Raw genomic sequence first — 23,991 nt, 5'->3', positions numbered from 1 at the left:
TTTGACCAGAGGCTCTACACACAAGCACTGAATAATTGTACTGCAGAGGGCAACTGTAGCTCCATTAGCGGCGCGAGTGGTGGTGTGGAGGCTGACTGGAAGCTACCTGGCAGTGCAGTTTCTCCAGCTGCTCTTTGGTGCCTGGGGCCTGGCCCTGCCCAGGTTGCTCCATACTGGACAGTAGCAGCTGCGCATCGCTGAGCAGAGCATGGGTCCGCTTGAGGTCCCGCCGGAGTCGCTTCTCCACGTCAAAGTCTCTGTGGCCCACCTGAGACATGAGAGACAGAGAGAAAGAGAGGGATAGATAGTACAGACAAACCACTAACGTCCGAGCTAGGGTAGGGATGATAGGTCTATTAATTTTTCAGATACTGCTTTATAAACATTCTGGCAGACAATAGATTCATATACCTGATATCTGATTGATGTATAAGTTGGCCAGTAATATTGACCAACCCCTGGTTTTATCAGTATCTGAGAAAAACATCACCAATATTGATCAGATAATTAGTGTCTTTTGTTTTTGATCATGCCAACACTGACACTCAAACTCATGATCTCCTCATTATATTGAAACAGTCATGTTCATTGATGGTCTCCACAGTTCACAGGTGACAATTGAGAATCATATCAATCTAAATGATCATACCAGTCGTACCTAACATAACTAAAAATAAAATACTGAGGTATAAAATAACAACCTTAAACATAAAATTTAATGTTATTGGCAGATATTAGTTTTGTCCTTTGAACCTGCTATTGACCAAAAATTTTTAATACTGGTCAGGCCCTAGTAGGTGTTATTATTGTTAAAATTAGAAAAAAAGACGCAATCATTACAAGGAAAACTCAGTAGTCTATAGGACTAATTATATCTGCATTTTATAATGTGGCCACACAGTGTTAAGTAGTTTCATTCCACCTCAAACTCTCAGGTATGTACTTGGAATTATACAACTTTAATAACGGTTACTTATATCTAGTGGTGTGACTATTAGCACCACAGGTGGGCAGTCGCATTGGGACCTGTAACGGCCCCACTAATGTCTTTACAGGACCCTTTATATTACTACTTAAGCAGTTTTATGCCTATGACTCAGTCATGCTAACTTAATATATTTCACGCTTCAGCCAACAATACAGCACCAACTTGAAACATAGCAACAACAAAAAAAACCTAAATAAATTTTTTACTAAATAAATGTTTTTGGTATTATGATCAATCCTTGAATGGCTTCTTCTGCATTGTACAGAAGAACTTGCACTTAACATGCAATTAAGTGCCAAGTTGTCAGACACTGTGTGTGAGTGTGTGTGTATGTATGTATATATATATATATATATATATATATATATATATATATATATATATATATATATATATATATATATATATATGCACATATACACTCACCGGCCACTTACTTTATTAGGTACACCTGTTCAGTTGCTTGTTAACACAAATAGATAATCAGCCAATCACATGGCCACAACTCAATGCATTTAGGCATGTAGAGGTGGTCAAGACACCTTGCAAACTGAGCGCAAACTGAGCATGACAATTGGGAGGAAAGGTGATTTAATTGACTTTGCACGTGGCATGGTTGTTGGTGTCAGACAGGCTGGTCTGAGTATTTCAGAAACTGCTGATCTACTGGGATTTTCACACACAACCATCCCTAGGGCTTACAGAGAATTGTCTGAAAAAGAGAAAATATCCAGTGAGTGGCAGTTGTCTGGACGAAAATACCTTGTTGGTGTGAGAGGTCAGAGGAGAATGGGCAGACTGGTTCGAGATGATAGAAAGGCAACAGTAACTCAAATAACCACCAAAATCTCTGAGGAATGTTTCCAACACCTTGTTGAAAGGATGGCACGAAGAATTAAGGCAGTCCTGAAGGCAAAAGGGGGTCCAACCTCTTACTAGCATGGTGTACCTTATAAAGTTGCCGGTGAATGTATGTGTGTATATGTATGTATATATATATATATATATATATATATATATATATATATATATATATATATATATATATATAAAAGCTGTCCAAGGAATGTGGAACTGCTACCTCACCTGTCTATTGTCTGTTTTAGAATATATAGTTTTATAGTCCTTTTTCTTTATATTTAAGATTTTTGATACTGTTTTTTTTTTCTTTTTTCCTTAAATCTGCACTTTATATATTTTATCCTTATGTTTAAATATTTTAGCCTTCTGTTAAAATTGTTTTGTATGTAGGAAGTGCCGTTGGATTGCTGCTCAATTTAGTTGTACACTGTGCAATGACAATAAATGCATCTTATTTGCAAATCCTTTTCAACCTATATTCAATTGAATACACTACAAAGACAAGACATATAATGTTCAAACAGATAAACTATTGTTTTTTGCAAATATTCACTCATTTTGAATTGGTTGCCTGCAACACGTTATATCACACATATCACATATCAGCAACACCCAGTAACGCCGCCGGCTTCTCTGGGCCCAAATTCATCTGAGATGGACTGCAAAGTGGAAAAGTGTCCTGTGGTCTGACGAGTCCACATTTCAGATTGTTTTTGGAAACCATGGACGTCGTGTCCTCTGGGCCACAGAGGAAAAGGACTGTCTGGATTGTTATCAGCACAAAGTTCAAAAGCCAGCATCTTTGATGGTATGGGGGTGTGTTAGTGCCCATGGCATGGGTAACTTGCACATCTGTGAAGGCACCATTAATGCTGAAAGGTACATACAGGTTTTGGAGCAACATATGTTGCCATCCAAGCAACGTCTTTTTCAGCGACTTCCCTGCTTATTTCAGCAAGACAATGCCAAGCCACATTCTGCACGTGTTACAACAGCGTGGCTTTGTAGTAAAAGAGTGTGGGTACTAGACTGGCCTGCCTGCAGTCCAGACCTGTCTCCCATTGAAAATGTGTGCCACATTATGAAGCGCAAAATACGACAACGGAGACCCCGGACTGTTAAGCAACTGAAGTTGTACATCAAGCAAGAATGGGAAAGAATTCCACCTACAAAGCTTCAACAATTAGTGTCCTCAGTTACCAAACACTTATTGAGTGTTGTTGGAAAGGTGATGTAATACAGTAGTAAACATGCCCCTGTCCCAACTTCTTTGGAACATGTTGCAGGCATCAAATTCAAAATGAGTGAATATTTGCAATTGAATATAGATTGAAAAGGATTTGCAAATTATCGTATTCTGTTTTTATTTATGCTTTACACAATTTCCCAACTTCATTGGAATTGGGTTTGTATATATGTAGTATCAAAGTTTTGCATTTTATCAAATAAAACCATTACAGATGCATAAGCATTTTTGTAGGTTAAATGTGGCTTGTTATTCTGAGATGTTTTTTAATCAGAAACACGATATACAATTTAAGTAAACTGGTCATTTTTTGCTGAGCAAAATAGTAAAAACAAAACTAAACAAGGTATAGATAAACCGATGTCTGTATTGCTTTCTAAAACTCGCTCTGTGAGAAAAACGGTGCTAAATTTTCATGTCTGAATTTATTCGTTTCCACCTTATTTGCAGCAGCAAATAGCACCAAATTTGGAACCTGTGTAGGCTCCTGAATGTATCTCCTACACGATTTAAAGTGGAATGGGAAAATCTAATAAGAAGCCAATTTCAGTTTTGTTAAATTTGTGTCATATGTGTGTCCTGTAAAGTCTTGCCTCTGACAATCAAATACTGTTGGAATTTGGAAAATATTACATTCTTGCTATCCAGTACAGCTGGTTCAAAGCTTGTTTCCTACACAAGATTCTAACCGTGGCATAGTCTGATGCAGGTGTTTGAATTACATACATAGATGCCGTGTTGGGTTCAGTCAGGCACATCAATGATGCTGCCATCTTTAGTCAGGCTTAGGCCGGACTGCATTTAGTATAATTACAGAGTAGCAGTTAAAGAAAGGTACAGTCCAAATTTACACTAGTTAAAAAACACAGAACCCATAGGATGGACAGGATTATTAAAAGACAGAAATGTAGTGACTGGGTCATGTTCATGTAAAGATATTGCCATGTGGTCGGTAAAGCACAGATGTGTCTTTTCTTTGGTTTTGTACTAAGCTTTTTTAATTGTATTATCCATACAGGGTATCCTAACCTGATGTGAACTGTAATTATACTTTATACATTATAACTTTGGCTATCGTTACCTACAAGTTTTAATAATGTTTGAAGAAAACATTAGTCTCATTTTCAAAAAATGTTTTAAGGATGTTTAGCATTTTAAATAATGTTCCTACAAGGTTACATAGTAACTAAGACATAGCATTTTAACTGCAACATTGTAAAGATGTTCTGAGGATGCTGTCAGGGCCACTCATGTTACATGATGATGTTTTTAGAGAATGTGCCGGAAGTACAGTCTGGGAACGAAAAACGTCCCGCTGAAAACATTAACAGAACATGTGTAATATTCTTAGGACATTTCCAGGGTTGTAGCTACATCCATACCTTATTCCATATGCAACAATTCACATTAGATTAGCAGTTCAATTTTTGTTTTAGGGTTTTCTATGTCATACACTTGCATGTACATGAAGCTTTGATGTAATTCACACACTGCTGGGATTGCTAATGTGTGACTGTTTCTGACTGAGCTTGTGCTAAATTCAATTGCCATTAACACCAGGTGCAGACCAAATAAATTACAGTTGCTACTCCAACAGTTACCTAAACAGCACACCCTCTCCCATTTATGAAACAGAAATACAAGTAACAGACAAAATGTCTTGCAACCTAGTTACCTAGTATTTTTTATATTTTTTTAGCATTCCAGAAAGTAAGCTTTCAACATAAAGAAGTCTCCTTGGCATCTCCTTGGAAAAAACGTAGTCCATACACTTCACATCTTGTATATATTTGTGCAAATAAAACATTTTTAACAAATAATTTAACATTAATGTTTAGGGACTTTTGGAAGGGTAAGTTTTTTAATCTAGATTGTAAACATGTGAATTTTATTTGATCTGCTGTCTTGTTGCTCACAGGGATCCCATTACTAAGCACAGGATAAATACAGCAATGTGAATCTTAATAGTACTACACTCAGACACTCATTATGGCTGTTATGAACAAACTTACTTCCTATTTTGACAGTTCCTTTTAACTAATTCTTGGAAACTGATGTGTTTACAAATAGCCTATAGCACCTTGTAAATTAAATGTAGTATTCAGCAACATCCATAAATGTCTGATGATTAAAAAAAACATTTGTTTAAAATCAGTAAACTAATAAGGAAGTTACAGCCAATTTAGTCATGAAAACGTATCATATCTCAATACACATGAATTTGTTTTCATTGACCACTCCAACATGGCAGAAGCATAGATGTATCACCACAGATTGAGAACAGCAAACAATGCAAAACCTACATGTGTGTATCTATGATGTGAACATAGGGTTAGGCAGCTTCTCATGCGGCAGAAGAGTGGCAAAGACTGATCCCAAAAGACTGGCTATCCTTTTATAGCTGCTGCCTCGAAAAACTAAGTGGACTACTTTGTTCTTAAGATCCAACACACTAGTCAGTGGAAGGTGATCAAGAGTCTGATGTGTTTTCATTTTCTTTTGAAATCTAACTGAAACTTCCCTGAATCAGCCCCTCAGCTACATGCTAACGTTAGTATGGCCATATGCTGCGTTATCTGCATTTATTTGGGGCATAGCACCCAGATTGACAAAACACACACAAAAATATTTAACTGGTGTACCAGATGAATCAATATATTGGCCACCTCTACACTGTGATGATTATATCAAATCATCCAAGCCTAGCTTTTATAGCCTACTTATCACTCTGGTATAGTATCATTCTATCTTTGAATCTAAGCAGTACAGAAAAATTATCCTCTTTGGGGCCTCTGAAGATGCTGCCTCAGGCAGCAGCTAATAGTAATTGATATAAGGACATGAGGTAACATAAACATCGCCCTGCTTGCGCTAAACAGAATGAATCCTCAGTGCCCAGACGTCACAGCTTTGGGAATGGCTTGATGTGTGAGCAATTCGGTTCTGGACTGGTTTTGCTTTATATTACATGCCTCATCGAAAACTGTCTGTCTAGTCATCTTACAGAGAACATTTGCTCCTGAGATACAAATCTATAGCTGCACTCTCTCTGCCACACAGAGACACTTCACCTTCAACTGGGCTGGCCAAAGGAAGGCCAATGATACACAGCGATGTCACTTTCCATTATCCACAGCCTTTGAAAACACACGAAGGTCACTGAATCCTGTTGTGCATGATTGGGTGCTGCTCCTATTATAAGCTACTATGATTCAGAGTGCCAGTGTGGAATAAATGTACCATTTTTTTACTTTTTATTGAGCAAAAAGAGAGGAAACTTTAAATATGTAGTGACAACGCGTATGAATTTGTAGTTAAATATTTTAAGCCTTACGGGCATTCTTCTACTGTGTCAACTTTTATTATTCTGCTCACTGGGGCCAGTACACTTTATTTCAATCATAGACCAGAGAGAGCAAGTCCCTAGATAATGTTTCCAGAATACACTGGACTGGCTGGTAATGATAAAATGCAGGCCAATAAAATGGCAGGGGAGTAATGGACTGTTAGATGCTGGAGGAAAATAACAAAGTAATAAGGAATAGAGAGGATATTGCATTGTGAATGGTGCAGAATCAAGCCAGAGGAAAAGTCTGGTCAGCTGCAATCTATACAGCTCTGTTATGGGAACATGCAACACAATGACAGGTTAACACACAGTGATAAGCACCACAGTGGCCATAACTCTGTGTTCGATCACACAGTGGTTGAACATAAATGACCTTTGCTTCGTTCTTAATAACTATGGCTCACACAACCTGTGCATGTGTGTGCACCATGTACGAGAAGGGGGAATGGTTGAACTGACTATCCTTGCACTCTAGGTGGCAGGGAATAGGGAGCCTTTTAAGCGTGCTAGACTAAAAAGGTTGCTTTGGTGCACAGTTTTACATTTCTAAGTAATTAGTTTCATAGCTAAATTCAACACTTGCAAAATAAATAGGCTGAGACTGAATTTTCACATATAGCTGACATAATTAATTCATTTTAAAGAGGTGGGAAGGGGACCCAGAGACTTTTGCACATTTGTACAATGCACAGAAATAGTTCAGTGTGTATCTTGCATTACCTGTTCACACAGTGTGGCGATCAGTCCTTCCAAGTCATGCTTTTCATGCACCACCATCTGCTTTTCCTCATACTCTTGTTCCAGCTGCATTTCCAACTGTCTGAGCTGAACAAAAACATGCACTTATTTTAATACCTTGTCAGGACATACAGTCATATGCTATACCTATATTTCCCCCAATATATTGTGACAATATTAATATTCTTAGATCTATACTGTATATTACATAAAGGCAGTTGAAATATGGGCATTTATGTTTTATTTTTTCCCCTAGTATGTTTAAATTAGCAAAAAAAGGAAGTGTGCAATGATAGCAGATGTGTGTTCTTTGCAGACAATGTGTCCAAATTTTCACTTAGGAAATCAACAAAACATTTAATTTGATTAGGGGTGCCTAAACTTTCACATATGACTGTATAGCTACACATATGTAGCATAAATATTCTAAGCCTAGCACTAACCTTGACCTGTAACTTCAATAACCAAAGGGATATGTTTTTGTCACCTAAGCAATGAAACATGGAGTATGATGACATATTCTGGACTTTTTTCTAATTCAAATGTAAATTCCAAATGGTAATTCAATTGCTTATTTACAATGGCACTTCTCATATCAGTTCATTTAATTTCAAAATGTGTATTTGCATGTGTGTGTATAATAACTGGAAAAGGTTATTATGGAATTGTTTTTTACATTTCATTTTCATTGTCTTAACTGACTGACATACAAAGGGTTCTATATAGCACCCGAAAGGGTTCAGCTACTGTTATCATGTCAAGCTTGTAAACATTTTCCACTATTTCTATTTCATGGTGCAAAGAACCCTTTAAGCATGCAAATGGTTCTGTGAGTGATCATAGTATATAATATAGATCATAATATAGAACCATTGCCATTCCTAAAGAACCCTTTTTAAGAGTGTAAAACAGGAAAACTGGACAGCTGAGATGTGGAGTAAGGTTTTATGGACTAAATAGGTCTAAATGTGTAATTGGGAATCCATTGAATTGTGACAAGAAAATATTGTGACCAACTTTTAAGACTGAACTTTGAAATTGTTTGCAGGAAGCACAGAAATATTTCCCTGCAAAGTTCTTTGAAAAACAGTGCAACAGTGGAGAATCTTGAAAGTATTACCAAGGGTGACATGTCTCTTGAGAAGAAAGGAAGCTAATGAAGACAAAGCATGACACTGAGTACTGAAACATTTGACAGTATTTTTAGTTGTTGTTACCTTTGTGTAATTTTCAGTTAAACATATCGCTGCTGTCGGATCAAAACCTTGTATCTCCAAAATGGTAACTTTATAGGCGAAGGAAAAAACATACTTCACTTTTAATGTAAGTGAATGGAACCAGAATTTTTTCCATGTAATTCTGGGCCAATTCTGTTGGTCTGTTCATCAAAAAATGTATACACAATGTATAGGGCAACAGGTATTTTCAAATTATGTCAAAAACTGAAAATTGACAAAAATGGAGATACAAGGCATTGTTCTGACAACAGCAATATGGTTTCTAAAAAACAGTTAGTAAATTTTGAGTGGAAATTAAGTGCATGAAGGGGGTATCACTTTTGCACAACACTGTACACAGTCAGGGCATTTATGTCCTGAAAATGTACACACTGAGACACAAATTTCTTCCCCTGCACTTTATTCCTCTCATCCCCTGCTCTCCCTCCTTGCTGCTCACTCGTCTCTGTGAAGACTTCTGCACATCTTCCAGCTCCTCTTCCTTGTCCTCCAGCTCCTTCTGATGGATCTGCTTCATTCTCTCCATCTCCATCTCAAAGCGCAGATGCATCTTGGGGGGAAATGAGAGAGAAGGGCACTGAGTCATCCTGTTCGAGTCAGCCGCAGAGAACAACCTCATAAACCCCAGCAGGCAGCTCATCTTGGCCGCCAGCTTATATCCATCCACAAAACCTTTTAGCTTAGTAACTCCATTAAGTGTCAAAGCGCAGCATAAAGCTCTACTTACTGTTGCTGTTTTTAGATTTGTTATCAGACTCGCACTGCAGGACGCGATAGAGCTTGCCTGCAATTCAGCAGAATGGCTTATTAATGTAAGCAGCCGTTTTTTTTTTACCATAAAAGGCAGATTTGGGAGAATTTCTGATTTCTCTTCCACAAAAGAGGAAGAGGTGGAAAAATTCTCTACCTCTCTTTAAAGTTGAGGTTAACATTTAGAAATCTAGAGTTATTTATGTCATGTTGTTACAGTATGTAAATGTATAGAAGTAATTGCTTGCCAAAAGTTTCAAATAAAATAATAAAATCTTCAAGCAAAATGTTAAGTAGCAAAATGTCTAATGCTGCAAGTGCAAATAAAAACATTTTGGCATATTTTCACATTTTCACAGGCTTAAAAACTTAAGATACTGGCATATCTGACATTTTGAGCAACATTTGTCATGTTTTTATATGCGTTAATGTTACTTGTTTCCCTTTTCTGTTTCCTGTGTCAAATGATGTAGCTGTTATTTTGTGCACTGAAGAACATAAACTTAAGTGTTGAATGAAGCTGTACCACCTTTCAGGTTTGTAGCAGCTAGCGCTAACAAGCCCATCAGTGTCATGTGGAGCAATATTTCTTGATCCTGGTCCTGGAGCCCCACAGTCCTGCACAATACTTTACCTGACTTACCACAGCCACCTTAACTCAATAATTTGCTGTAAATGAGCTGAGTAGTTGGAGCAGGTGTGCTGGGATTAGGTAAAGCACTAAAAGGTTCAGGGCAGTGGGCCTCCAGAACCAGGGTTGAGAAATACTGCTCTAGGGCTAACTTGGCTAGCCATACTGGTAATCGAAGTAAGACTATTATCTGAACACTGCAACAAGATGGCAACAAAACACTTTTGAAGCAATATTGAAACCAACTACATGCTTGACCACATGAAAAATTTGACTGTTCTTCATATTCGAGATGATATTTTTTTGTTGTTTAAAAAGTCATGGCATGATGATAAGTTTTATGTTACATTTTATGTTACATTTTATGTTACATTTATGTTACATACATTTATGTTACATTTATTGTCACATCTTATTGTGAGAGCCTCTTGGTGGGGTGCAAAGCAGGAATCCTATTGCTACCTTACTCAGTTAGACCTGAAGTAGTACCCTAAGCATATTTACATTAATAAACATGACAAACATTGCCCATAACATTGGACCTGCCAGTACAATCCTCTCTGTTCAGGTCATGGCAGGTCACAGCTCTCACCTCATAGCAGGCGTGGCTACATGTTCAGAAGCCCTGTCACTCTCCAAATCAGCTGACCAATACAATGTCAGGTGAATGCCCTCTTCTAAGACTTTATGATGTATTCTAAATGCATTCTTAATAAGAGACTTTTTATGTATTTTAATGGTTTACTTAACGTAGGACTTTGTAATAAGTATTCAGCTGTCAATACTTTTTCAAAGAATTCTGTCCAGCCATGTCTGTAGATATAGCTGATGTTCAGCAGCTCTACCTGTTCCTGCTGCTGGATTTTGGCTGTCATTTTAGCAATCTCCTGGGTCCGTTCCTTTTCCCTGCTTTCAAGCTCACGCAGCTGCTTCTTCAGCTCAGGAACAGAGTCAGAGCTGAGGTTCAGAGGCACACTCAGGTCGCGAATCTGTGCACACAGCTCCTCCTTCTGCTGCTGCAGGTGGGCCACCTCCTCCTGACTCTCCTGTACATACAAACATTTTCAAGTCCATGCTTCACACAATGCTAATGCTAATTTCATAAGATACTGTGTGGGCATGCTTAGCTTCATTCTTGATGTGCAGTTATTCTCTCTTTAAAAGGGTCATTTTTGTGTGACATACTACAACAGCCTCTATATTATAACTTGTAGACCACCTTACTTTTCTTCATCTGAAGCAGGAGCATTTTGTCTATTATAGGTATAGCACAGCACCCTACTAGTTACCATGAGCAAAAAAGAAGAAAAAATCATGATAATCGAGTGTCCATTGGCAGGCAAAATTAACACACTGCTTTAAAACAAATGATCACACATTCTCTGCATCAGGCATCAGGTTTAGTCAACATGGCTAACATAACATTGCCTGATGATAGAGTTGAAGTTCTAACTTTAAATCTATTTGTGAGAACTCATGTTGAAAGATTACATGTTAAGCAGACATAGTTTATGTTTAACTAGGATAAAGATCATTTTTGGTGAGTATGCCCAAAGGGCTTGTATTATTGCATGCTATACATTACAGCATTATTACTATTGTACGTATTTTGAATATTCCTGTTATAATCTTTCAGCTGTGGCTAAGTGTCTGTATATATTTGCATGTAATTTTTCTAAACTTCCATTATCTCGTTTTTGGAGATATTTAATGTTCACTTCTTAAATGCTTCACTGAATTGTGTTTTCAAACAGGTCTGATGGAAAAGAGTTCAGTTCCTCTTGTGCTGTTTATCTCTAGGTTGATATAGTTAATGCCGATATTGACACTAAAGTAGATTTGTGTGCATCATTGGAATAACAAAACTTGCATGGAAAACAATTATGGAAACCACCATAATTTTTGTATTTATTTTATTTATTCATTTAATCAGCTAGATTGTGGATGCTTACAGACAAAAATGCAGCAGAACAGCTACAACGTCACTGATTTAGAGTATTCTTTGTTTCAATATATTGTTTTACATTCATATATTGTTATTTGAGTCACCAAATGTAGATGTTTTTTATGTTGAACTGACTGAACATTTATCACTGTGTGATAAAAATCTCCATGCTTCTGAGTCACATAACAGGCCAGATTGTGAGCTATCCAGTTTATTTTTTTATGATTTTATATCAAAGCAGCTGATTATGGACCGTTTCCAGAGGCTAGTTTCATAATTCAGAATTGACTGAACTTTTAAACTATGTTTAAACTATGTTGGTTGTAATGTTGGTTGTAATGGATTACTTGTAATTGATTACTACTCCAACACTGTCCTTCCTCTGAAACATAATTATGTTTGTGGATAAGTGCACAACATTAAATTTCAGCAGGCCCCTCCTAAATTGAGGAGGCAATTCACAAAATCACAGACTTTGCTTATGTCAGCCACCAATTTACAGCCATGTTACCGGTGATAACACATTCCATCTCATTTTCCACTGTTTAAATCTTTAAATCTTTGCTTCTGGCCACATTTTGCAACAAAGGCACGGCAAGTACATGGGTGTTACTAGATACGGCTGAGGCGTAACCCTGAGCCATTACCTTCAGCATGCGGCGCAGAGAGAAAATCTCGCCCCCAAGAGCTGTGCACTCCTGAATGGCCTTTTCCTTCTGCTCTCTCTCGCTTTCTGCCTCCTCTAGAGCATGGGTCAGCTCGCTGTCAAATCTGTATTCACAAACAAACGTGCATGCATACATAAACACATGCACCCATGCAGATGTACAGATCCACACACAAAGTCATCCACACACAGGAGAAGGAGAAAGGGGCAAATGTATATTAGAGGAGTGCCATAATGAATGGTAATCACTTCTATGCTAATGTGACATTTCGGTTAAGGTGAAGCGACAGACCTTCTCTGCTTCCTGTCCAGCTCGTGGGCACGTGCCTGCAGGCTGTCGGTCAGCACACGGGCATCTTGCAGGTCAGAGGTCACACGTCTGCAGTGGCGCTTCAACTCTGTCACAGAGCGCTTGGACTGGTCGAGCTGGGCCTGCAGCTCTAGGACCTGCAGCAAGGGAGTGAGAGAGACACTCTCAAAAAGTCTGTACAGTGTTAAGGCGCCACCCACAGGTAGCAGTAGATAAGGAATCTAACTTTTTTTCTCTATAAAATTTTCCTTTTTCCTGTGTGTGAAATCAACAAGAAAAAAGAACAGAACATGCAGGACACGTATCAGTCAGATGCACAGTGTGAAAATACAAATGTGGAAAGAAAAATGTTGGCTTCTGTTTGTTGAGGGGCAATAAATGTACACACTGTAGTGTAATGTGACCCATGTGATGTTAGTGTTGCAAAAAGAAATATCAAAAAAAAAAAAAAAAAAACCTTAGCAAAGGTTCCAAATATATGCAACTGACAGAGGAGGTAGTGATGAGAGCATAATCCATAGTAAAGATTCTTGAGGTAGTATGCTTAGTGAAATGAAGTGACAGTTTTTAAAGGCTTGACATACAACAGAACAGTTAGGGTTAGGATTAGAGTAAATGTTAGGGTTAAGAAAAACAAAAGAGAATTTAACAGATACAAAGGTGTGTTTGTTAAAAAAAAAAAAAAATATATATATATATATATATATCATGATATATGGCATCTGGTGCCATCTGAGTTGTCACAACAGATTTAGTCCAGTAATACTTGTAGTATTTTCCTTATGTTTACACGATTTGCATATGATTGCATTTTATTTTTATTTACATTCTACACAGTGTCCTAGCTTATTTGGAAATGGGGTTGTATTACTGGACAACACATGAAAATTTGATATTTGAAAAAACATTGAGAAATGTTATTGTTTCTTGAAAAATATATGCCCATTTCAATTTTGATGCCAACAAAACATTCCAAAAAAGCTGGGACGTCATGTTTACCACTGTGTTTCAGCACCTCTTCTTTTAACAACACCTTGTAAGTGTTTGGGAACTGAGGAGACCTGAGGAGACCTCAATGTAGTTCTGAAAGTGAAATGTTTTCCCATTTTTGTTTGATATATGGTAGGATTTCAGCTGCTCAACGGTTCTGTGTCTCTTTTGTCATAATTTTCATTTCATAATGCACCAAATGTTTTCAGTGGATGATCGGTCTGGACTACAAGCATGCCAGTTCTGCGCCCAGACTCTTAATATAAAAGAGTTTTAATGCTGTTGCAGATTGCATTTTGGCATTGCCCTGCTGAAATAAGCAAGGCCTTCCCTGAAAAAGACAACGACTGGATGGCAGCATATGTTGCCAAAACCTGTATATATCATTCGGCATTAATGGTTCCTTCACAGATGTGCATATCACCCATGCCATGTGCACTAATGCACCCCTATACCATCATGATTACTGGCTTTTGATGTGTGCACTGATTACAAGCTAAGTGGTCTTTAGCCTGGAGGACATGACTTCCAAAAAGAATTTCAAATATTAATGATATTATGTACCATAGATGATGAAAAGCAAAAGTTCTTTGCTGTTTTATGTTGAGAAATGTTTTTCTTGTGTTGTTGCACTATTTGATCATGCAGTCTCTCATTGTGACCCCTCTTTTCAGTGGTTTTATCAAAGTTATGTAGCAGGTATTACTGAAATATCAGTGCTACAATATGAGTAATACCACATGTATTAGACAAAATGCAAAATGTTTTTCCTTACAATGCCAGCTACTATTCCTTTCAAAAAAATGTTCTCCACTTTACCAGTAATGGTTACAAATGGATATACAGCACTTTGGATAAAAAAGCTGGCATAAAGTATTGATGGGGAACACTAGAGTAGCAGTGTGTAGAGAGTCAATGACTATGTTTGTGCTTTTTAATACCTTGTTGTCTAAATGTTCTCGTGCCCCTTTCTCAGTCTCCAGCCTCTCCTCAGTTTGTCTCAGGCGTCTGCGCAAAAACTCCACCTCCGTCTGCGCGCACTCCAATTGCAGGTGGATCTCGCTGTCTGAACACATACAAAAACACATATACACATATATTAAAGACATTATTGGGCTTCACAAACAAATATGAGACAAATAATCCCAAAACAGTTTAGACTTTGTATTACAATCCCTGCAATCCTCAGTATACAAATTTCAAATCTATGAACACATTTAAGAGGCAAGGTCCATTATTTGGCTTTTATACTTTTTCCAGTTCACCTATTTATCATCGATTCACTCCAATTCTGGCACAAAACAATATGTCCAATGTCTAAATTGTATGAATTTGTTCTTTCATTGATTAAACAAGACTAAACAATATTTTGTGTTAAGCAGTTGGGACCATCAAGAAATTGCTAAATAATTAATAAGATATTTAAATTATCTTTGTATATTTGCATTACCTGTGGCCACTCCACTCAAAGCCTCTTTGCTCTTTGTCCTCTGCTTCTCCTCTTCTAACTGCTTCTCTAGAGCTTCCAATGAGATCTTACTCTGATCCAAACGTGCCTGTATCACACATCACAATTAATAATAATAACTATAACAATAACAATAATAATAATAATAATAAAAGTGCTTTACAAATGTCCTGTATCACACACTACAAATAATAATAATAATAATAATAATAATAATAATAAGGATAGAGGAAGAACAGAAAAATATAATAAAAATAAACAAATACTAAAAATACGGCAGAAAATGGGATATGATAATAATAATGATAATGATAATGATAATAATAATAATAATAATAATAATAATAATAATAATGATAATAATAATATTAAGTATAAAGTAAAACTAAATTTAAAATGCACAAGATAAAATATTAGTATATTAGTAATATTCCAGTAAAAACAAGAGATACATTAAAAAAAAACAGCTAAACACGAAAGTAAAGACATATGTTGTGACAGTTTAAAAAAAAAAAAACATTGATAGAAGGACACGATTGTTTATTGGTAATGTGTTCCAGATCTTTGGTGCATAAAAACCAAACACTGCCTCTCCACTCTTTAAGTTTCATATGGAGTAGGCTTGCACTGGATGAACTGAATGGATGAGGCACTCAGAGATGTATAAAGGTGCTAAAACCTTAAGAAAATAAAAAAAAGCAGTAAAATTTCAAAGTTGATTCTACAGGAAACAGGCAGGCAGTTAAGGATGCTAAACTGGTATAAAATGGCCTTGTTTTCTAGTCTGTTCACTGTTAGTTCACTGTCACAGGTAGTTCTCGCTGCTGTACTTTGCACAAGTCGTGGTTTGCTTGTTGAACTTGTAGGGAGTCCTATTAACAAAGCTTTACAACAGTCATTATCTATGTTTGAAGTCTTGAGTTATTAAACACATGAACAATCTTACATAGAGCCACTTTAATTATTGCTTACAACACCTGTAGCTAACAAACAAGCAGAGATATTCTGTCTGAAATACAGGTTTGAAAGTTTTGATTCATACCACATAGTAGTAACAGTAGAGTTTTGCTATGATTTGAATTTGATAAAAAATGATGGTCTTGTTTGGTGGAAAATGAAACACTTGGTTTTGTCATTTGTTAACATGTACTTACTCTAAAGCTCATGCAAATGCAATTTGTTGCAAAACGAATTATGTGATTGAATATTATATAATTACATAATTTCATTTGAATAGAGCAGCACAAAACGAAAGTAATAACTCAAGACTTCAAGCATATCTTTTCACAGCTTTCCCTTTGGGCTTCATTATGCAAATGAGATATATGCTAAATGGTCCTGCTAACTTTCTTTCTTTGACAGCCATGTTAGCATTCTTGCCTGGTAATTTTAAAGAGCCTGAAGTTGTTGATAAAAGAGAGAGGGTAGAGAGGGCGTGTTAGTAGAAGACGTTTTCATATGTGGTACCTGTAACTCCTTGTTTTCCTTGGTGAGCCGAAGCCTCTCTGTTCTCTCGGTGTCTAAAGCCTGGCTCATGGCCTCTCCACGAAATCTCTCATCACTCAGCTCAGACACCACCGCCGTTACCTACACACACACACACACACACGCAGCACATTAGTCTTGCCATTACCGCAATTCATCACTGTCACAAGTTGAGGACTGTCTATTCATCAGCAGTGCAGATATAAGCAGGATTACAGCTTTATGAGTTTATCTGAGCTTATGTTAATGCAGCTTTTTTTATGAGATTAATTTAAAAGGATTTCATCAGTCATGTAAGAGACAGACTCCAACACAGATATCTAATGGAGATTTCTACCATTTAAAAGCAGAAGGTTGGATTACAATGATACTGCCAACACACACATACATATACACACACCCAAACAAACCTTGGTCTCTAGGTTGTCCACAGTCTGTCTCGATTCATTCCGCTCTTTCTCAGACTTCTCCAGACGTCTTCTGAGGGCAGTGATCTCATCCTACAAATACATTATACTCAACATTTTTTACCCTTTTCAAGGCTTATCATTTCTAATGAGCATCTTAGGATGGCAAAATAAAAATAAAAAATTGATAATTTTGGTAGCAAAATACCAATAATAACAATATGACTGTGCAAGTGAGAGAGTACTCTTTATAGTTATGTGGAAAAAATAAATAAACCCCATGAAAATGTTTCTCTTATATTGACATATATGGACATATCAGTATTTGAGTTAATGGTATGTATAGATAAATGTCACGTAATAGACCAAAAACAATGGAAATTTGACTTTGCAATAATTGATTAACTGAGATGTCATTTTTATCTGTTTAAAAAGTAAATACATCCCTGGCTTTAGTAACTGGTATCGACCCCCCTTGGCAGAAAGAACTATTTGTCCACAGCACATTGTTATAGATATTCCTAGACACCTAGATGCCTAGATATTCATGAGTAAACTTTAAACTTGCCCCAGTGTTTTTTTAGATAGCAAAGGCTTCCTCTTGGTGCACTTCCCATGTCTGTGAAATTTTTGCAGTCTTTTTATTATGTTAGATGCATGCACTTTTACATCAATAGTTGGAAGAGCTAACTGCAGATCCTGTGATGAAATTTTGTGGCTCCTATTGGCTTCTTTTAGTATCTTACAGTCTCTTTTTGCATAAAATTAAAAGATGATCTTCGGACAATGGAATGATTGTTTGGATATCATCATTGGATATATCCAATATTTTGGATATCATCGTAAACCAGAACTCAAAGGCATCCTCAGCTTTCTTTCTGAAGGCTTCAGAGAGCTCTCTTGATTGAGGCATAATGATACCACAGACTCCAATAACAAAGAGCAATCCAGACCAGATATCTGAGATTTAACTGAGAAAAGTTCCTCCAAGATATTCTCTGTCAGTGTTCTAATCATTAGCACCTGATCTAGTACACTTGCTTTTAATTTGACACCTCTGAAGTAGTGATATATGGGGTGTACTTACTTTTTCTACATAAGAAAACTGCATTACTGTTCATTTCAATGACATAAAAGATGACAAAATATTAATTCTAAGTGTGATAAATTTAATTTTATTCAAATGAAGACTTGATGTATGTATCTCCAAATATGGCAAACTGTTCATGGGGTATACTTACTTCTTCACATATTTTATTTTTAGCCAAAATGCCCATTAAATACAAGTTCTTCAGGTAATATTACTGTGGACGTTATATATAAAATAAACTACTTGCATAAGTAAGGACACAGTCAAAGGAAAATAAAGGAAAGGTTTCCAAAACTAGAGTTTACCAAATTTTTAGAAGAAATAGAGAAAGAAGAAAATGAGACTCCTAACAACATGAAATGTGAGGTTTTTCTGCCCATGTTTCCACTGTGAGAAGACAACTCAACACTACTACACTGTCTGAACAGACGTGTGGCTGTCAAGTAGCTGTTACTGAGAAAAAGAAATAGAAAAAAAGAACAACAACAACAATGGGCTTGACCTCAACACTACTGAATGTTTTTAGATTACTTGGAGTGTGAGAATGACAAAAAGCAACCAACTTTTAAGAAGAATAAAGGCAAAGGAGGGACACACTAAATACTTACAAATATATAGTTACGATTTCTGTGTAATACACTGTTAAATATTAAATACTTATGTAAATTTGTAATAGTTAAATAGGTTTTTTGCTTTTTTTCTGATACTAAAAAGCATATACCTTATTGGTCTTTTTGACTGGTAAATTAATTAATTAAAAATCTCTGATTTTTGCACAGTTCTGTAATATTACCACACACATAATGCATATTGCAGACACTGGATAAAACATTTAGCTGTAAATGGAATAATCATTGACAGTTGCTTAGCAACTATAATTTACTGTTAAATAAATGCACTGCTTGATGGAAAAAATTATTATTTTTAATAATACATTTAGGTATTTAATAAATATTTCATAGTACTGCAATTTGTCAATATTTTATTTTGCATCTAACGATGTCTCTAACCTGTGGTAAAATGTGGCTTATTGATTTAATTAATAGATAAATAAATAAACAACATGGTAATGGTTGAGTACCTCTTTGGCCCGGAGCCTGTGGTCATCCCTGTTGATGTCCAGTAGAGGACGCACTTTACACAGTAGTTTCCACCAGCTCCAGCCGGCCACTGCAGTCAGAGCACGCAGGTTTCTCTGGATACAGCTCACCGCCATCTGCTGTACCTGATCTCAGAACAGCCAAACACAGCTATTTAGGCTGATTATGGCAAACACAGGGAACATGCAGATCTATCTTAGATCAATATTCCTAAATGTGGCTCTCATCTTATCATGAAAGACAGCATAACAAAAGAGATTTGCATTTTGACAACCTAGAGCATTGGCATAGTGGGCTAAGAGAGCTGGCATAAAGCAGCTTAATCATGAGCACAGGTCATGTTGTGCAAAAGGACTAAAATTGTTTTCAAGTATCATGAACAAAGCTAGGCTTTGCTACGTACTGCAATCGTGATATGCCTTGCAATAGATCAAAACACACTCACCAGTTTCACATCATTAAAGACTGACCTGCATTATTTTGATCAAAATTCCATTCTTTGGATCATGTGAATGCCTTGATGCATCAAAATACATAAAGTTGTTTGGAACATCTGAGATGGCTCAGAATGTTAGAATAAGATGTAATAAAAGTAATCAGTAAATTGCTTGAGTGTTTATTTGCATATTAGAGTTTCCTGGTTGAGTGTCATGATTGCAAAGGCCAATATGGTCATAATAATTCATAACCTATATGGCCCATTCTACCATTTCAAACTACAGTCCTACAGTAAAATTGAATAAAATATTCAATTCAGACCTTAGATTTTTTCAATGACTATGTCATGATCTGATTAAACTTAAAGCATTTACAGAGATAGCAATAAGCCTAATACATACAAAAATCACAATTTTGGGGAACCTTTTCTTTGGAGATGGCTGTAGCAAATGCTTTTTTTGTGTATTTTTTAATTATTTCTTTTATAGTAAAGATTTAGATTTATCATTAGTTTTAAAATGTTACTCCTCATTTTCATATCACTACCAAAACAAAGTGTATTAGAACCTAGATGGAACTTTATTTTATCCAGTGACATGAAAACACCCCCTGCATTTTAGAGCAGGAAATGAGCCTGCAGTGCTGAAAACAACAGGCTATACTTGTATTATAAGTATTATAATTTGGAAATATTGTTGCAGAGACAGAGATTAGGCTGAAAAACACAAGTGTATTCCTTTACTGCTTTATACTAATCACAAACCAAAACGATACTTGAACTGTTCAGCGTGCACTGCACATTGGGGTATTTATGGGAGTCCTCTCACCTTCATGCGGCGATACCTCTGACGGCCCAGGTGCCCCAAACACGCAGACTGCATCTGCACCAGCCAACTACTGACCAAACCATCTCTCTGCATGTCCAGAGACCTTAACACACCACGTTTCATAAATACCTAACACACAAACACACAACCATGATCACAAACATCAAGGAATGACTGCCACACACCATGACAAGGCCCTTTTGTGTTAATGTAGACTCTTACCCTGCTTGCACCCAAAACAATGCTCTTCTTGTCCAGATCCAGTTCAATCAATAATTCCTCCACTGCCTGAAAGCAAGAGATAATCAGAGGCCTATTGAACTGAGCGCTCTTTTGTGCTGGTAACTTTCACATCAATAAAGGGCAAAGCAATAACCTGCTTTCTGAACACAGGCTGACAACAAAGCAACTTAAGTCACATATTTCTGAACATGTCATTAAATGTCACAGATGGAAAGAAAGTTGGTGCGCGCACCTTCCTCTCATCTGGCGTGATGAAAACAGAGCCATAGCGCTTCATCACAGGAGGAGACAGGGCCTGGTAGCGGCAGCGGAAATCACTCAGATTCATATGCTCCGGGTAGCCTAAGAAAGGGTTGAGTGAGAACAGAGCACAGCAGTCACTAATAAACATCAGTGCTAAGGATTATGTGTATGGTAGCTTGACTGTCCAGTTTATCATAATAGATGGTGCTGTAGACACCTCTTTCTTTTTGGTTCCTAAAGTTAGGGTTAGGGTTAAGCTTATATAAAATGTATATTATAAATTATGTGCCCTGACAAATGCATGTGTGAGTGTAAGACCTGTGCGGTACAGCTGCAGAGCGGGCAGCAGGTGGGTAGAGTGCAGCTGGACACGCAGCACTGGAACATCAAAGCTACCGCCATCTGCTTTAGCACTGAGACACTGCAGAAAAACGGGCTGGGCTCGGCGAATCAGATTCACCAGAGCATCCTGTAAAGAGAGAGAGAAAGTAGAGAGATAGAGAGTGGAAACGAGAGTCAAGGACAGAGACAGAGTGAGAGACACAGATAGAGGGAGAGACAGTGGGGAAAAAGAATGAGGACGAGAGGAGAAAATGTGAGAGATACGAAAAGAGCAAGAGAGGAGGAAAGCAAAAAAGGTAGAGGGAGAAAAAAGTAAGAGGGAGAGACAAGGAAACAGAACAGGAAAGATAAAGGTTCAAGAATAGGAGAAAGAGAGAATGAGAACAGAGTGAGAGAGCAAGAATGAGATGAAGGATTAGAGTGCAAAAGAGACGAAGAGAGTGAGAGGGAGAGAAAGAAAATAAGAGTATGATTGTGAAAGAGAGACAGAGCGAGGAATAGAATAATGTAGCTCATAAAACTGATAAAACACAGATGGCCATTTTAGTAATGGCTAAACAGAGACGTCAAATGCGTCCAGCAGAACTGCATGGTAGATGGTTTAGCTGGGGATGGTTTAGTGTGGTCCTCACCGCCTGCAGCTTAATGGCAATACAGTGCGAGTGTCTCCTGAGAGCTGCCATGCCCCCGCTGAGTGTCTTCCGCACTGTCCCACTCCGCTCCAGAGAACGCTGAGAGCCCCCCTCAACACCCCCTAGACCACGACACAGAGGGGGAACAGAGGCCCGTGGAGCAAACAAAGCCTTTACCACACCACTGAGTGAAAAAGAGAGCGAGAGAGAGAAAGAGAGAGAGAGAGAGAGAGAGAGAGAGAGAGAGAGAGAGACTTTTAAGCATTTTTGTTGTATATACCTGTATAAATTAATGTAATATGCAACTTTTAATGTAATAATGCAACTTTGGAGATACTAGATGTATTTGTAAGCAACTGTATTACAAAAGTGACTGGAAATCCTTTTTTTCTAGACTTAGGTGTAATCTGGGTCAAAAAATTGCCCTCAAAATATTTTTTAATCTATACTGCACATTGTTTATACAAAATAACAAAAATGATTGATCTGACAAGTGGTTCTAAACTTTTGAATGTTATTATGTATGCAATCTATATATATTGCTGCATAATCTTTTTTATAATGTGTGAAATCTTTAAAACAAACAAAATACAGCAAAGGGAGAGAATAAGAGACAAATGGAGAGAGAGCACTATCCAACATGCAGCTTTGCGATAGGACAAAGTTATGTAGGTGCTCATACAGAGAAGAGTTCTGCAATATGGAGATGGCATTCAGGGCAGAAGGGTTGTTTTGGACCAGACCAAACCAGCCGGACAGGTCATAGCGGACTGGGTCAGAGCCCATTAGATGAGCGATCTCGCACTGTAGAGGCTGTTCACACTGACGCACTAAAGGTAGAAACAGAGAAAATATTGAAATAACTGTATACAGACAGATTTATTTAATATATAGGATGTATACTAAAAAAAACCTTGTGAAGTAAAAAAATCTTGTGAAGTTCATCAATGTGCCAGTGACTTTAGTATACCTCCTATTTTAAGTTTTTTTGTAAATGTATGCTGGAATTTCCCTATTATATTTTTCCTGTCTTAAGTTTATAGGAGAAGAAAAATATTCTTAATATTCTTATTCCTAATAATTTAGATGTCTAATTGTACTTTCATCATGGGATGAGTAAATAAATACAAAAAAGACCAGAGGTATAACAGTAAATGTGAGATTTTTTCATTTCTCCAGAGTGATGTTGGACTGTCTGTAATTCCTTGTATTGTGTGGTAAATTTAAGCAGCCTTCACTGCTATTTTGATCTGAGTACCTGTATCCCCGAAATACTGACATATCCTCTCAAGAACAGTATTCTCAGTAGAGCCAGGGGTAACCATCTCTTCATCCAAAACCCACAGCAGCCCACGAGAGTCACCTTCTGGCCCCCGCACCTGAACCCACACAGAGACACACAGATATTATACTGGCTCCTTTCTTTAAAAACAACCTTAAAGTATTCTTAAGGACTCAAAAGAGAGAATTATAGGGTTACCTGGAGCCCAGCTTGGTCTATAGTTTCCACCACTTCTCTAGGGCTACTCTCAGGAGCCTCAAAATCTACAGACATACGCTCCTACAGACAGAGAGCAGAAGCACTAACAATCAGCTCTCACCGTATTCCAGTATGAACAAATAAACAACAAGGGACCCCACAGGGACTTTTTTTGTACCTGTGTATATCTGTTGAGGGAATTGGTGAATGTGTGAGTGAAGCAGTGGTCCAGTAGCCTCTCCTGCAGATAGTTGTGGCAGAGTTCAGAGAACCCGGCTGCTCTGTCCGCTCCACTGTATCTGGGGTTACGCAGACCTGGAGTGTCCACCACTATCACTGAGCCAAGTGTTAACTGCTGAGAGCATAGAGCTCTATGGAGAAAAATCAAGCAAAAGCCAAAAGTTTCAAATGCCAACATGCCTGACCATAGAAAAGTCAAGACATTTTAGTTGTACAGGAGCTATGAGGTTAATGTAGCTGACATATCATGAAACTTTATACCTAACAGTTAACATTGTGCACA

The 23,991-nt window shown here is 37.3% G+C and overlaps 1 protein-coding gene across 4 annotated transcripts in view; it reads right to left on the bottom strand.

Moving 5' to 3' along the window:
- The window catches only part of LOC108425233 (unconventional myosin-XVIIIb), a 61,297-nt gene that overhangs the window by 13,081 nt on the left and 24,225 nt on the right, over positions 1 to 23,991 (bottom strand). For all 4 annotated transcript variants that reach the window (XM_017693757.2, XM_017693756.2, XM_017693758.2 and 1 more), the window contains 20 exons: positions 23,647 to 23,839; positions 23,469 to 23,549; positions 23,247 to 23,367; positions 22,671 to 22,818; positions 21,989 to 22,172; positions 21,333 to 21,483; positions 21,004 to 21,113; positions 20,751 to 20,816; positions 20,529 to 20,657; positions 19,245 to 19,388; positions 17,077 to 17,166; positions 16,649 to 16,768; positions 15,164 to 15,269; positions 14,655 to 14,779; positions 12,706 to 12,860; positions 12,394 to 12,517; positions 10,647 to 10,847; positions 8,860 to 8,970; positions 7,165 to 7,269; positions 107 to 268 (listed from right to left, as the gene is read on the bottom strand). In XM_017693757.2, coding sequence (XP_017549246.1) covers positions 107 to 268; positions 7,165 to 7,269; positions 8,860 to 8,970; positions 10,647 to 10,847; positions 12,394 to 12,517; positions 12,706 to 12,860; positions 14,655 to 14,779; positions 15,164 to 15,269; positions 16,649 to 16,768; positions 17,077 to 17,166; positions 19,245 to 19,388; positions 20,529 to 20,657; positions 20,751 to 20,816; positions 21,004 to 21,113; positions 21,333 to 21,483; positions 21,989 to 22,172; positions 22,671 to 22,818; positions 23,247 to 23,367; positions 23,469 to 23,549; positions 23,647 to 23,839 — 2,626 coding nt within the window. The remainder of the gene's footprint in view (positions 1 to 106; positions 269 to 7,164; positions 7,270 to 8,859; positions 8,971 to 10,646; positions 10,848 to 12,393; positions 12,518 to 12,705; positions 12,861 to 14,654; positions 14,780 to 15,163; positions 15,270 to 16,648; positions 16,769 to 17,076; positions 17,167 to 19,244; positions 19,389 to 20,528; positions 20,658 to 20,750; positions 20,817 to 21,003; positions 21,114 to 21,332; positions 21,484 to 21,988; positions 22,173 to 22,670; positions 22,819 to 23,246; positions 23,368 to 23,468; positions 23,550 to 23,646; positions 23,840 to 23,991) is intronic.

This window comes from Pygocentrus nattereri, chromosome 18 (assembly GCF_015220715.1).
Source record: "Pygocentrus nattereri isolate fPygNat1 chromosome 18, fPygNat1.pri, whole genome shotgun sequence".
NCBI classification, from domain to species: Eukaryota; Metazoa; Chordata; class Actinopteri; order Characiformes; family Serrasalmidae; genus Pygocentrus; species Pygocentrus nattereri.
This window is presented reverse-complemented; position numbering and strand designations above follow the sequence as displayed.